The 16635-nt window shown below is 40.2% G+C and overlaps 1 protein-coding gene across 2 annotated transcripts; it reads left to right on the top strand.

The window, feature by feature from the left end:
- The first annotated feature begins 3811 nt into the window (after window positions 1-3811).
- Window positions 3812-15655, top strand: C7H5orf46 (chromosome 7 C5orf46 homolog). 2 transcript variants are annotated; one of them, XM_086412274.1, is made up of 4 exons: window positions 3812-3969; window positions 9002-9149; window positions 13286-13343; window positions 15427-15655. In XM_086412274.1, exons 1-3 carry the CDS (start codon window positions 3855-3857, stop codon window positions 13332-13334), a joined length of 312 nt encoding a protein of 103 aa, XP_086268400.1. In that variant the 5' UTR covers window positions 3812-3854; the 3' UTR covers window positions 13335-13343; window positions 15427-15655. The 2 variants fall into 2 exon arrangements, with proteins under 2 accessions (XP_086268400.1, XP_086268401.1); XM_086412275.1 differs by lacking the exon at window positions 15427-15655 and adding an exon at window positions 15154-15220.
- The last annotated feature ends 980 nt before the right edge of the window (window positions 15656-16635 follow it).

The following is a 16635-nucleotide window of genomic DNA, read 5'->3' as shown; positions in this document are numbered from 1 at the left end:
ATGCACGATACTGGATGCTTGAGGCTGGTGCACTGGGACGACCCAGAGGGAGGGGAGGGGAGGGAGGAGGGTGAAGGGTTCAGGATGGGGAACGCTGGTATACCTGTGGCGGATTCATTTTGATATTTGGCAAAACTAATACAATATTGTAAAGTTTAAAAATAAAATAAAATTTAAAATAAATAAGTAAATAAAAGGTATATAACACCATTGTTTACACTAGTAAGGGGGTACTTGTCGAGAGCCGCATTAGGCATTACTGACAAAATGGAGGCACGGCCCTAAACCCCCTCCCTTTGTTCCGTAGGCACGGACCCAAAATGAAGGAGTTAGGCTTTGTGATTCTGACTTGTTTTTCCCTTTCCTCGGCTGAGTTGACTGAAGAGAATATTAAGGTGCTTATTGTTTTTGAGAGGAGCATAAGAAGGCATAAAGCCTTCTGCAGCTGTGCTCAAAGAGTAATTTATAAAGTTAATCACTGACATTTGTTCAAGGACTTTTATAAAAAAATGTTCCAGGGTGAGCACATAGGCTGCAGCTTGAGGGCATGGGAGGGATTGCTATCCGAAGCCCATTTGTGAGAAAAGTGTTTATGGCAACGGAGTTTGCTGAATTTAGGGCTTAGGAATAATTAAAATAGTTAGAAGCTAAAGATATAAGGATTGCTGTAATGTTAGCATATTCTACTATAGCTTATAGAAATTAGGGACTTTAGAGATACTGTTAGGTAGAAGCCCTTTCTAAGAAATAGTGAGCTTAGGATACTAGGGGCAAACAGAACTTAGAAAGATAAGAAATAAACTGAGGAATGTGGTATGCAGCCCAGACATTAGCATGAGTTACAGTGTATTCACAAGGACACATGAGAAAAAGTAGATAAGAGTATCGCTGAGGAAGGAGCTCCTTTTGAGGGGCAACAATGATTTCTGGAGAAAAATAAATCTGGGTCAATGGGAACTAAAAATACCAAACCTCTGACCTAATGCTTTTGTAAAAGTATAAAAGAGAATCATAAGCTTGAAATAAACAGTCAGTCCAAGAAAACTGAGAGGCTGCCTCAGTTTCTCTCTCGCCGACACCACTCACCTCCTCAGGTTGAATCCCTGGCTGCTGGAGCTGGACTCCGGCAGATACTCTTTCTGCCCCCTTCTGATGTCTATGTCAGAAGCTTTCTCTATCCCTTTTATACTTTAATAAAACTCTATTACACAAAAGCTCTGAACGATCACGCCTCTTCTCTGGCTCCAGATTGAACTCTTCTCCTCCAGAGGCCAAGAATCCCAGCGTCTTTCATGGTTCAGCAACAACCTTTCACGGCCCTGCAGCAGGCCACCACCGACCCACGCCTCCACCAGAGACTCCTGGACATTTCTGGGCAAGTCTGGGTCAGTGTCTTGTGGGGTCACCGCTCCTTTCTCCTGGGTCCTGGTGCACACATGGTTCTGTCTGTGCCCTCCAAGAGTATGTTTCTGCAGTCCTGTGTAAGTTCTGTCAGCTCTATGGTGGGGTTAATGGCGACCTCCCCTAAGAGGGCTTATGCTATACCCAGGTCTGCTGCACCCAGAGCCCCTGCCCCTGCCACAGTCCACTGCCAACCTGTACCTCTGCAGGAGACACTCAAACACAGTTCTGTCTCAGCCTCCATGGGGTCTCTGGATCCTGGTGCACACGGATTTGTTTGAGCCCTCTGAGCATCTCTGGTAGGTATGGGTTTGATTCTAAACACTATTTTGCCCCTCCTACCTTCTTGTTGGGGCTTCTCCTTTGCCCTTGGACGTGGGGTATCTCCTCACAGCCGCTCCAGTGCCACACAGCCACTGCTCCAGCACCACGCAGCCACTGCTCCAGTGCCCACCGTCTTGCTGGGGCATCTTTGCCCTTGGACAGGCTTATATCCTCACAGTTGCTCCAGTGCCGTGCAGCTGCCACTGCAGTGCCACACAACAGTAAGAGAATCTAAAAAAGAGTGGATATGTATGTGTATGATTGATTCGCTTTGCTATATAGTAGAAACTAACACAACACTAAATCAACTATACTCCAACAGAAATGAATTTTTAAAAAATAATAAAAATGAGAGAGAAGAAGCACTATTCTGATCCCGAGGATGGTGCTATTTCTTTGACACCCGACTACCAAGAGCTATTCATTCTTCATTAAATGAGCCACTACATGGAGTATGCAGACTTATCTCCATGCCCCATTTAGCTAATATATCCTTGATAAGCCAGCAGGCCCTATGTTGTAATACCCAGAGCTTTTGCTTGCCTGCACAGCATCCTTGTGGTGAATTAGAAAAACACACCACTCTCTTGGCTGATTAAGCCCTGAGAACTTGAAGCTTGTGCAAAGCAAAAGGAATCGTTAGCCTGCAAATATAGGCACATGTCAGGGTCCATGGCAGGACTAGTTTGAATGTTATTTCCCCACTAGGCTCTTGGAGAGCACAATGCTCAGTCCTAAGCAGTGACCCTGATGGCATAAATCTAACTTGCTGAAATCTCCCTACTAGGAACACAATCTCCAGGTCACAACCCTCTCTATAGGAGAGACTGAACCAGAAGATAGGTTGGAGAGGCCTGAAAGCATCCAAGCAGAGCTTCTTGATGGCTTTCAAGTACTAAAGTGAGAGTAAGAGGACCTAGCCTAGGCCCTGTGACACCAGAAATGCCCATTTCTGTAGCTTGGTTAATTTCATCACTTATTAAAAGGATCCTCTGACATTCACAATGTACAAGTTTTGGTCAACATGTAAGTTTAGGGACCATCCCTAAATCCTTATTCCAGGTAACTGTTTTATTACATCATTCCTCAGAATAAGCAGTATCACCTAGACTCGAACCAAATTGTATCTTCTTGAATGTCTGTATCTGAAAGGAAGGATATTTTACACAACAGCATGTCAAACCCAATACTATCTTTCAATGAGTGCTGTAATTTAATTTTTTTCTCTTTTTTAATGTCTGCTATAGGCCTTGAGTAATAGATATATATATATGTAAATTCTGAAAAAGATAAACTTGCCCTCAAGGAGCCTTCAGTCAATTTGTGGAGATATTTAAGCAGGTGCTTATTAGGTACATAAAAAGAACACTTAGCCATTCCCTGGAGAACCAGAACAACGTTCCCAGGGAAGTGAAGTGAAAGCCGAGACTAATGCCAAGTACTATGCTAGACTCCTTGAGGATTCAAAAGTGAATAAAGTACCCTGCCTTTAAGAGATCTATAGGCTAAAGGAGAAGAGAACTCTTAAAATACTTAGCTCCCAAATAACTAGTCAAGGAGGATATATGGCTGGTGACGGAGCAACTATCTGGAGTGGGATGCAATGGCCATGATGGAGGTTCTGCAGAGGGGGCATTTGAACCTGAGCTTGAGGAATAAGTGGGGACGCAGCAAAGGGAGACAATAGGGATGATAACATATACAGGAAAACAAAGGGCATGAGCACAGCATGTGGGTGTGAATGGGCAAGCCCAGGTGGGGACAGGTCACTAGCTCAGAGCAAGGAAGGAAGCAGAGTGTACAGGGAGGAGAGTAGGCACACCTTGCCAACCGGTTTATTGCTTGTTCTTTGGCACTGGAAAGCAATTCTGCCTGATCCTCACCTAATTGTCAACCCTGGCACAGAAATAACTGCAAAAGAATGATTGCAGTGTCATTTATAAAACACACATTAAAAATACCAAGAGGGTTTTTCTTTTCCTACCTGTAAAACTCTTGGTTTTAAAGACAGGGCAGGGCCCATTAGTATAGATTCAGAAGCAAGCTCTACTGATATATTATGCAACAACCTAAATTCCATAGCAGATGATGTCAGCTATAAATGCCCTATAAATGGAGCAAGACTTCGGATGCATCGGAACAATTTCTCTGCATCAATACCCACTGCTACAAACATGGCTGTCTCAGGGCTTCGGCTGACAATTGTCTGGGGACTGCTTGTCTTAATCCTGACTTGCCAGGCTGGTAAGTACTTTAAGTCTCAGCTCATGCTTTACGCAGTAGTTAGCCATGACTGGAGGAAGTCAGTGGCACTGATCTGGAACATGCAGAGGAATGAAGGGAACTTAGGGCACCGCCGAAAGAGCACTGGACTGGGAGACAGAGGCAGATTTAACAAAAAGCAAGTAGGATTTTTATTCAAGTGTGCTTCAGTTACAGCCTCCATCCTCAGTGAATGTATGAAGTTTAGAAAGATTTTTTTTCTTATATCCTCACATGATATAGTGACACTATTATACCATAAATTCCTTGAAAGCTGGGGGCATTTGTTTTTTGTTTTTTTTAATGACTGTAACTAATAATATTCAAAAGTGAAGAGTCTAGAATAAGACTCCTGGGCCTGGCTCCACCACTAATCAGAAATATGACTCAGAAACACTATTTAACCTCTATGGGCCTCACACTTAAAAGGGAGTATCAGTTGTTAAGTTTCTCATTTAGCTGTCATGAAAATTAAAGATAAAACATACTGTTCCATAATAAACACCAACATTAACCATTATGGATATGTATTATCTCGTTTGATTCTCATAATTCTTTTAAGTAAACATGCACAGTTTTATCATTTCCCTTTTTGCAAGTAAATAAGCCAGGCTTGCAGAGAGAAAGTTACTTGAGCATTGACACAGGCAGAAGTGGCACATCTGGGACTGAAACCCAAGTCTTTAGATTCTTTCTATTATAAAGCATCTACTTCTTTCATGTCTGTTCCAAGCACACAGAGGACCACAGGCAGCAGGCAGAAGTTTCATTAATTAATTTTTGGTCTACAGATGACAATGAGCCCTTAATCTGTCTGTATTCAGAATAACAGGTCAGAAAATACAGACAGTGCTAATTAGTAATAGAACCTTTTGAGCTATTCTAAATATAATTCGGCAGAACTCACAACCTCGGTCACCCACCGTCCACTGGCACAACATGTGGGCAGACACTCCAACAGGGCTATGGCAGAGGTGGCCTCAGAGATTACTGTGTCCATCTGGTTCTCTGGTTTTGGTTTTACTCACTAAGGCGTGTCTGACTCTTTGCAACCCCATGGACTGTAGCCTGCCAGGCTCCTCTGTCCATGGGATTTCCCAGACAAGAATACTGGAATGGGTTGCCATTTCCTTCTCCAGGGAATCTTCCTGACCCAGGAATTGAACCCACGTCTCCTGCATTGCAGGCAGATCTTTACCACCGAGCCACCTGGGAAGCCCACTGAGTCCATCTACCCCTAAGTAATCACTGTGATAAAGCGAAAAGTGAGATTTATATCCTAGAGACCAGTCCCAGGTCTGTCTCTCATGAACACTGAAACTGGTTAAAACAGTTCACTGCTTTAAACCTCAGTTTCCTCATCTGTAGAATAGGATAATTACCAACTTCACCAGGTGAAATGAACATGGTTTTGTAATCACTTTATAAGCTACAAAAACTGTAGAAATATCAGCATTATTGTTTTTCAGAATTTTATGATTATACTAAGAAACACAATCAAGTATTAATGTAAATAAATGCTGCTAAAATATTAAGAAATTTGAAAATTTTGGAAAATAATAAAAACTAAGAAATTTGACATACCAGAAAAAAAATTATCAAAGCCAATAGTTGAATATTTTCTCCTTTCAAATATAATATGGGGGAGCTTTTATTTGGGCTTCCCTAGTGGCTCAGATGGTAAAGAATCTACCTGCAATGCCAGTGACCCATTTTGATCCCTGGTTTGGGATGATCCCCTGGAGAAGGGAATGGCTACCCACTCCAGTAATATATACACATATATATGATATAAAAAGATACATCAAGTATCCTTCCATCTTGACAAGAACACAGTGAAGAAACTGAGAGGCAGAGCAGTTAAACATTGGTGAATTTTTTGTTGAAGACAAGAATCAAACTCAGATATACAGGACTTCAAAACATCACCCACCACACTGTAATAACTCATATACATGATCCAAGGGCAGGGCCAAGGATTTGATCTTCACACACACTCTAAGCCAGGGCTCCTTGTATTTTGAAAACTTGTAACTATTGCTAAGTTACAATAAAAATAATAAAATTAAATTGTTATTCAAGTAGGCAGATAGGAACCAGAGAAAAGAACTCACTTTTCATGGAAGAAACTTCCATCTGCAGCTGGTAAATGTCTCCAGAGAACAACTGCTTGAAGGCAGGATTTCATGTAAGAAACGTGTTCTGTGAAATTTGAAAAAAAAAAAAAATAGATTCTGTGTGACTTTAGCTGAGTCATTTATTTTCTCTGAACATCTGTCTTCTCTTCTATAAAACTGTAATGCTATCACTGAATTGAATAAAGATCAGGAAAGTGATGAATGTACATCCTAGTACCTACACATTACAAATAAGCCTTCTCTTTCCTTCCCCTTCCTGTAATGAAAACAAAGCAATTCTGGTCTCCATGGTTGCCCTGCCCTTTATGTAAGGATCATGTCCATATATGTCCATTTTTGCCTTAACTCTTAGCAGCATATGCTATATACATAATAGTAGGCTCAAAACCTCTTATTGAATGTGAAAACCAACAGCTGAATAAATACTTGGTGGTTGGTATATTGATCTTGTCTTTAGGTCTCAGACTATTGAATCTTTTTTTGTGGCAAAGTAAAAAATAAATGTTTGTAGAATTGAAAGCCATATTTTTTACTAAGAGTCTCTATTTTAGGATATGATACAAATGCAACTCTTCTCGCTAATTGATAGCCTCCACACCAAAAGCTAGTTACATCTCCTTCATTCAGAGTCATGGGGTACTTTGTCTAGAGGATGGGACTTCTTGAGTCAAAATTTGTGATAAGATTGACAGATAAAATACAGGGCTCCCAGTTAAAGTTGAATTTCAGATAAATAGCAATTTTCTATTTTAGTTTATGTATGTTCTAAATATTTCACAGGTCATTCTTATACTAAAAAAATATTGTTTTTTATCTGACATTCAGTTTTAACTGGGCATCTGTGTTTTTGTTTACCAAATCTGCCAGCACTACTTGTGAGGCTACAGTTAAATCAAAAGATAAAGGGTTCTACATCCTGACACCAGGGTCCAAAGGGGAGGCCATTCGTACTTTCTAAATGCTGCTCTTCATTGCTTTTAATCCCCCGAACCTGTTAGACCACTAAGCAAAGCCAAACCCACCAAGGGACCTTGCATGTCACCAACTTCACTTTCTGGATCTTTGGCCTCATTCCAAAAGGCACTTGATTAAATATCAAAAGTAAGAGATCTAGAGCCTGTTGTCCACAGTAAACTAAGTCAGAAACAGAAAAACAAATATCATACATTAACACATACAAATGGAATCTAGAAAAATGGTACTGATGAGCCTACTTGCAGGGCAGGAATAGAGATGCAGAGGTAGAGAACAGGCCTGTGGACACAGCGGGGAGGGAGACAATGGGGTGAACTGAGTGACACTGAAGCGTATACATTACCATATGCAGAATAAATAGCCAATGGGAACTTGCTATGTAACACAAGGAGCTCAATCCAGTGCTTTGTGGTGACATCCAAAGAGGTGGGATGCGGTGGGGGATGGAAGGAACGTTCAAGAGGGAGGGGATATATGTATACTTATGACTGATTTAGGTTGTTGTATGGCGTGAGAGTTGGACTGTGAAGAAAGCTGAGCGCTGTAGAATTGATGTTTTTGAACTGTGGTGTTGAAGACTCTTGAGAGTCCCTTGGACTGCAAGGAGATCTAACCAGTCCATCCTAAAGGAGATCAGTCCTGGATGTTCATTGGAAGGACTGATGCTAAAGCTGAAACTCCAATACTTTGGCCACCTGATGCGAAGAGTTGACTCATTGGAAAAGACCCTGATGCTGGGAGGGATTGGGGGCAGGAGGAGAAGGGGACGACAGAGGATGAGATGGCTGGATGGCATCACTGACTCGATGGACATGAGTTTGAGTAAACTCCAGGAGTTGGTGATGGACAGGGAGCCCTGATGTGCTGTGATTCATGGCGTCGCAAAGAGTCGGACACGACTAAGCGGCTGAACTGAATGGCAGAAACCAACACATTGTAAAACAATTATCCTCCAATTAAAACTGGTTTTTAAAAAGTAAGAGACCAGCAGTTAAAATCACATCTTCTCCTGCTATTTGTAAGATCTTCTGCAAGTCACCCAGTGTTCTCAGATTCTGAGTTCAGTGAGCTAAAATCTGCACAGTCCAAAAAATTGATCAAACTTAATATTACATATAGATGTAAAATCATTATTTACAGAACTATCACATGCTGGGATACAAATGACAGAATTTCTCCTTGTCATCATAATACTTGCCGTCTTATAACACACATGTAGTTAGTTCGTACCTTTTTTTGTCCAAGACTATGCAGTTCATCACAGAGTGCTTTAGAACCCAGGTTTTAGTACCAGACAAACATGGGGCTGAATTCTGATTCTACCACTCCAACACTGTGACTCTGGTCCCCTTCTAGACCTCTCTCAACTTCCATTTCCTTACCTTTAACTTGGGATAATAATGTTGCCTCCCTCATAGGGTTGCTGGGAGAATAAAATGAGACGGTGCACATAGATTGCCTGTCCCAGGATTGCCTGTCCTATGTGCTCAGCAAATGCTACCTATTATTATATCATCCTCCTCATTATCACTTCCAGAGGTCCAGGGATTACATGAGAAAAATACATTAAAACCAAGCATCCTGTATTTCAGTCCCAGCACTGGTGTTTACTAGCTGCTTTCACTCTGAACAACTAACAACTTCTGTGAGCTTTGGTTTTCTCATCAGAAAGAGAAACTGTGTCTACCAAAGGCATCAATATCTGTGGGTCTGTTTGCTTAGGAATAAATGGCATAATGCACATGAAGACAATAGGCAGGCATTAGATGTCCCTAAATATAATTATATGAGGTTACATAATGGGGGGGGTGTTATAAAGGGCCCTAGGATTCCTTACAATGAAAGAAACTTCCTTATCTTTTTGCTGAGAATCAACCCTGAGATTCCGTTTTGTTTTTCAGATGACAAACCAGAGGGCAAGCCAGATGAGCAGCCACACGACTCAGGCAAAAATTCAGAGCCAGCGTTCCCAAAATTCCTAAACATTTTGGGCTCAGACATTATTGAGAATGCGGTGGAGTTCATCCTCCGCTCCATGACGAGGAGCACGTAAGCACTGAGACAAACCTTGCTTTTGTCCAGTTGGCTGTTGGTAATGATCACATTGCATTAAAATGAATGAGAAACAAAATTACATGCATGCCAATGTACTGTTTGTACTCTTTGGGGGTGAGAACATTCCCAAGGAATTTATGAAACAAGGGGATCCATAAAATATGTTTTATTTCATGACCAAGTAGGGGGGAAGAAGAGCATCAGACCAACAGGCAGAAAACTAGGTTCTGGTCTTGACACAGGTGCTACTTACTGGGTGATCTGCACTTAGACTCTCCCTCTCTGTGTGCATCAGTTGGCTGATCTGTAAAGTCAAAGGAATAAAGGACCTACCCAATGCAGACACAGTAATTCTCTGATGAAGGTGGTGGGTAGGGATGTGCTCAGTAGTAAGGGGCATGAGGAGTTCTATCTTTATTTTCTAGTCTGAGTAATTTAGGAGGGTTAGCAAACACAGTAGCTATCTCTCCTCCAAGGCAATCTAGAGAACCTCTCTTAGAAGGGAGGGTTTGCTTTGATCTTGACAGACTGCCTTGTTGGCAAATTGCACAGCCCATAAACTTCCTGTGATTTTCAACCTGCTTCCAAGCTCCTGTGCCCAACTCCTAATACAGCCTACGTAGATTTACATAGCTCTGGTTTCTAAATCTACTTCACCCTGTTCTTCATTCTCCTGACATTAACCTCCCTCAGTTCAGCTCACCAGGGTCTAATTTTTTTTCCTGAATTTCTAGGTGCTAACCTCTCTGAGACTCTGCTCTCTAATTCTCTCTTCACAACACCCTAAGCAGAGTTTGACAAAGTATAGACCATTACTTACCTGCTTAAGAATCTCCTGGAGAACTTTACAAAATGTGGACCGCTTCATCCCATGTTGTACCTTCCCCGGGCAAAGCTGCAGGTTTGCATTTTAACAACCTTTCAGGTTATTCTAATATTGATTAACCATTGATTGGATGCTCTGAGCTACATGGCTGGGTCTTAAAGGTCCACATCACCTTTAAATTTATATTCACATTTTTGTGTAGATGTGAATCTTTCTATTTTCTAGGGGCAGTGCTTCTGACTTTATAAGATTCTCAAAATAGTCTATAACCAGTGACAGATTAAGGGCCGCTTCTGTATAGAAGTGATCAGGGGCCATTTTGTAATGCCCGATCTGCTTAAATTGACACATTACAATCAGGTGAATAGGCAGGAGTCTGCATACAATCAAGAACAAACTGTTAAAACTTAAAGGTGTTTATTTTGTGTTTTCATTTTTCCTATCATGGTTACTTTTGCAACTGTCGAGTTCCCACGACTGTTCATGTAAACAAGGAAAAAACTGACAAGGAAAAGAATAAGAGCAACACTATTCATCTACAAAGTACAGATTAGACTCCAGTTGAATTCAAATTGTTATAAATCATAACAATAGCAGTGCAAAGAATCAGAACAATAATAATCCCTTTTATTCCTTCCCTGGGGAATTCCCTAGATATATTATAAAATAGCACTTGTGTTCTCTGTTAACTCAAACTCGAGGGATCTTCATTAATGACACAGCAGTCCTTGCTCAAGGCAACACATCTAACTGCCCTCCCTCTGTCCAAGAAAATACCATAAATATGGCAGAGGATGGGGAGTGGGAAGAGACCCTCAACAACTATACCTAAGAACTTAATGTGTGCTTAGGAAAGTAGGGGGAGGACTTGTGAAGGAAACAATCTAGACTATAAGTCTAGAAGTCTCCTCAAAGAAATTGCAGTCCTTATCGTATAAGGTGACATGAGCAGATCTGGTGATAGCTAAGATGTTTAGGTAAATGTCAGTCAACCCTCACAGTGAAGGGTCTAAGGAAAGGAGCTGGCACTGGGCAAGGATGCTTAGGGGAGTGTTTCTGGCAAAAGCAAGATGTGCTTTGGATCTTAAAGGACTCGATGAGATTTGATTAGAAGAGAGAATGACAAGAATGATGGAACTTCATAAAGATAGAAGTTTTGCTTTGTTTACTCCTGTGTATCTGATGCCTACATACCGTGTCAGTCATGTAACAAATGCTGGGTATGTGCTTTCAGGACAGTGAATAGACCAGCTCACTCCCTCCACTTACCCTCTGGGTAAACTTAAGAGCTATATGAACTGCATTCTGGTCACCACTGATCTAAAAATATCCATATTCTTAATTCCCCTGGCCCTTTGAGAAGCCTCCAATTCTTGTGAATTTCACCCTGACCCCCAGGTTTCCATGACACAACATTTTCCTTGTTCTCTCCCTACCACAAGCCTTTCTTTCTTATTCTTTCTATTTGACTTTTCATGCATCTGTCCCTTAAACATCATTGCTACTCAAGGTTCCAAATGTAGAGCCTCCCTGATTTTTCACATCACAGCTTCCACATTAGGAATATTACTTACAGTCTGATGTGTTCCTAATACAGATGTCTATTGCATTCTTTTCCCTGAGCTACAGAATGTAACAATTCATGGGTTGCTACAAAAACCTTATTTAGGTTTTCGTCAATACATCAAATTCACCTGGTCTAAACCCAATCCCATCATCTCACTTACAAATCTGTTCCTCTTCATTTCTTCCTTATCTCAGTAAGTCACATTTCCATCTATTCAGAATCTAGACACTTCAGGTCTTCTTTGATTCTTCCTGTTCATCACCACTTCTATCTAGTTGCTAAATTTTCTAAGTTTTTGTTAGGGCTTCCCAGGTGGCTCAGCAGTAAAGAATTCACCTGCAAATGCAGGAGATGCAGGTTCAACCCCTGGGTCGGGAAGATCCCCTGGAGAAGGAAATGGCAACCCAATCCAGTATTCTTGCCTGGGAAATCCCATGGACAGAGGAGCCTGGTAGGCTATAGTCCATGGGGTTGCAAAGAGTTGGACACAACTTACTGACTAAACAACAAGTTTTTCTTCCTATACCATTCCTTTTCTTCAACTCCAGTGACTCGTAGGGCTAGTTGAGCCCGTCATCATCTCTTTCCAGAGCTCTTCTCATTAGATCTATCATTACTTACACTGTTTCTGTCTCTCCCCACTCCAACCCATCTTCTACCTAGCTACAAATTTGATTCTCTCTCTGCCATGCTTGAAACCCTTTCAGTGAACTTCCATTGCCTGCAAAATCAGAGCAAATGCAACAGCTGATGCTAAAGGGCCTTCCCTGATGCCAATATATCTTTCAGTCAAATCTCTCACTTCTGAAGCCAAACACCTGATGACCCAGTGACAAGTTATTTCTGTTTCAGAACAGATAATGTTCGTTTAAATCTCTAGTTATCTTTGCACATGATTTTCTGTCATCAGTGCCTCACCCTCAAACCCCAGCTCCACTCTGTTCACCTGCTAAGTCTATAATCATTTTGTAAAATCCAGTACAAAGACAAGCTCTGTGAAGATGTCACAGACCCCTACTATTAGAAAATTCAGATATTCAGATGCTGGGATTTCATAACGCCTTTGCTGGAAGGCAAATTCCTGCAAAGGCATTATGAAGGCATATGGCTTTTCTTACCTCACTGTTTTAAATTATTTGTCTCTGAATGCATCTGTTTTCTCCACTAGACAAGAATATCCTCATAGACCGCATTTTTTTCTTTTACCTTCTCAACAGCTACCCCACAGCCAATCCTTAAACAGTATAGAAGCCTCTGGCATTAATTCATGCTTCTGGAGACCTAAGTTTTAGACTCTGCTTTGCAATTTACCAGCCATTTGATTTAAACAGGTTATTTGATCTCTATGAGCTTCAGAGGTCTTTTCATATGTAAAAAGATTAAAAATCATCACTTACCTATTCAACAAATATTTATTAATTCATACTGTATGCCAGGTATTGTTCTTGGTATTGGGGATGTATTATGAAACAAATAGATCAAAATATCTATCTTTATAGAGTTTATATAAGACTAGACACCAAACTAATAGATTTCTTGGCAGAATTAAAGAGAGAATTATGCATGCATGGCTTGTCAAATATGAACTACTGTAGAAATCTTAGATCTTATTATTTTACGACCCAGGAAAACCTGGAGAAGAAGAGTATTGCTCAAATAGTATAAATTAGTGATCTTTTTAACATTCCTGATCAGTCTAAATCATAATTCATTGTTTTCTCTTTATTTTTATTCAAGAGAATTTTTGGAACATGGTGATAAACAAGGAGAACATTCATCAAAGTGACTTTCTCAGGTGATTTTAACTTAAAAACTTACAATCAAAAAATAGTATACTGAACATAGCAAAAAATGTGTGTGTTTTTTTGTGTGTGTTTTTGCTTTGTTCTTGCATTGTTTTTTAAAATAATTTTTAATAGATGCATTTTTATTATCTCAAAGTCACAGACTTAGTAAGATTCTCTTAAGGGAAGAAGCACGATTGTGGGGTGAAACAAGTAAGCACTGAAGTGAGGAGAGCTGGGCTTGTCCCAACTCTGCTTGGAACTCGATTTGTGCAAGATCTGCCTGTGAAAGGAGGAGCTTATATGCACTAAAGTCTAAGGACCCATGAAATCATGCAGTTAGTTACTCATGAGAATAAGATTTACAGAAACTATTTCCAGCAGAAAGAACTAATAAGCTCTCTGATTTATATGAAAACAGTCTGGTTTGTGTTCAGAGATACCTGCTGGTTCCTTATCCAGTTCTCTCTTGAGAATGGATATCGAAATATAAATACAAAAATGTTAGACCTGGAAAAGGAATTATGTAAGTAACTAGCACAAACTAGCTTAGTTTTAGGTTTAGGCATTAAGCTAAGTGCTCTGTATGCGTTACCTAATTTAATTCTAACATTCTCTATGAAAGATAGGTATTGTCATTCTAAAATTTTGTAAATAGGGAAACCAAAGCTCAGGGAGCTTAATTAAGGTGATCTGAATTCAAGCAGCCTGAGTCCATAGTCTGTGCTCCACCACTAAGCAATAGAGCTCACTGGAGAACAGAGAACAGTGACTGAACTGTGTGATTTTAGACATGCCTCGAGGTGTCCATAGAGATAATACACTACCCCTCTGGTTAGTTGAGTTCTATACATCTCTAGGATGCATATTTATATAAGTAGATATACAAATAAACCATCTTTATCCTGTAACATATGCCTCTTTCTTACACAGTCCTTTAACGCTCATTTAACCCATGCCTACTATGTGTCAAATTCTGTCAATGCTACCAAGATAAATAACACTGTCCCATCATTAAGAAGTTTCTAGTTTGGGCTATCACCTAGCACAGTGCGCTCCAGGACTGTGCAGGGAAATGGTCAAGTTCTATGTACAAGTGCCGTGGATATGCCTTGTAGAAAGGATATAAAAAGGAAGACCCGGAGGAAGGAGTGGGCATTAGGAGGGCTTTGCAAATAAGCTGCATTTCCGTATAGTCTCAGATAATGAGCAGAAAGGGGCAAGTTCTCACAAACAAATCTTCTAATAGTCGGACACCTAATTAATCTGAGGTCCTCACAACCTCTGCTTAATTACATTGACACAATTTCCTTATGTTAATAGCCTTACAATTTCACCTCCTAGTGTCCTGCGTCACTTGAAATCATGGGGATTCAAGTCTCCCAATGTCTTAAGTCATTTGACATTTAACACACCTTTCTTATGTTAAAATAAGAATCTGATGAATCTTACTAAGGTTATAAGAGAAGTAAAAGATGGCAAAGCACTTTGCAAATTCTCAATATCTATCTACATTTTTTTAATTAAGAAAAAAGTGTAACCGACACACCAGATGACATGTTTGACTTGCTGAGTCAGAACTTCCTCAGGAGGGAGCTAGAAAAACTAAATTTCATAGGAAATCCTTAAGTAACCAATGAGCAAAACTGCAGATGGGCAAGACACCACTCAGTATCTACACCATTAAGCCTGATGGGAAATGTTTCTTTTAGAATTTAGAGCAAGAGAAAAAATGAGCCTTCCCTAAGGACTGCTTCCTCATTTCTGGTTATAAGATTTATGTAACTTGGTCTATTTCATTTATTTTTCCTGTCTATCCAGAAACTCAAAGAAAAACTGATGACTCAATTTATCCCAGTGTTTAACATACGTGCCTTCTCCCTTCATCCCTGTTACTGATTCTTGCCTCATATATCTTGCATTTTCATTTTTGTTGCTGTTGCTTGTTTTTTCAAATACATATTATAGTTGATTTCATTATAATAAATCATCTCATGTTCTATAGTACAGAGACATAAAAATGTTTGTGTTTTTCCTAGGTCTTAAGCCTTTTCTAGCTGGTAATTGTTTCCCTGTGTCTGCTTTGTTTCTAAGGACACACCTATACGGCTCCAGAATAAGCCAAGGGCAACCAAATCCTGCTTTTCCAGTTCTGTTTCACAAGTCCTCCAGGACAGAGGGCTCAAAGCAGTTCCCAGCGAGTGCTTAGAATTCAGGCCCTGGCTTCAACCAAACACAGCTTATTCTGAACATACTGACTTTGCAATTTTGCTTCTAGAAGTCAAAATAAATATGTCCACTGTGGGTCACAAATCCTAGTTCATTAAGGTTTTTGTTGGTAGAAGTAATTTTTCCAGAAAATGTTTACAGTTTTTAATGATGCAAAAAAAATGAAATATATGAAAATTATTATTATCCAGAATAACTGAAGAACATTTCAAATTAAGAGAACTAAATTTCAGATAATGTAAGTCCAAAGTCTTAATGACAGAAAAAGGATTTGAACCTGACTCCAAAGAACAAGCACTTAATCCCTAAAAACATATGAAATTTCAGAGTTAAAAGTTTCATAAATCCTTTTTGGAAAAGTCTTTCAAAAAATCTGAACCCATGTTGTTGGACTAGTAAACTAAAACCTGACCTTTAAAAAAAAATTAACAAGGTTATTGGTGTTCCACAGTCTTCACTGGGTTTCCCTAGTGGCTCAGCAGTAAAGAATCTACCTGCAACACAGGAGAAACACAGGATCAGGAAGATCACTTGGAAAAGGAAATGGCAACCCACTCCAGTGGGTTGCCTGAAAAAACCCCAGGGACAGAGGAGCCTGGTGAGGTTGCAACAGTCAGACGTGATTTAGCAAGTAAACCACTACTCCCACCAGTCTTTGTTATTCTCATGGACTAGCAGAGTGCCCTTGAAGACACTTGAAAAGAGTGGATGAAAGAATTTTGGCAAGTCTAGTGCAGTCTTTTCATTTCTTCCACAACCTTGTTACACAGATGTGGGTCCTCAGTGGCCACTGGTGTGGTTCTTGCCTACTTGGTCATAAAGGATTGAACCACTGTCAAATCTGACCCAGCTGAGCCAGGAGGATTCTCCCAGAATTATTTAATGGGACAGTGAGACAAGACTGAAACCATAAAGCACAATGACAATTATGGCATTAACTGCACTCTACAGCTCTACAGCATATAGCACTCTAGTCTAGAATAAAAGATCTATGTACTTCTGTCCTGGATCCTGTTCTCCCAAGCATTACTTCAGTGTATTTTCAATAAATCTTTTGTTTGTTTGTCTTCCTTT

Source organism: Bos grunniens, chromosome 7 (assembly GCF_055505025.1).
Source record: "Bos grunniens cultivar Pamir isolate PY7600 chromosome 7, Bosgru_T2T1.0, whole genome shotgun sequence".
NCBI classification, from domain to species: Eukaryota; Metazoa; Chordata; class Mammalia; order Artiodactyla; family Bovidae; genus Bos; species Bos grunniens.
This window is presented reverse-complemented; position numbering and strand designations above follow the sequence as displayed.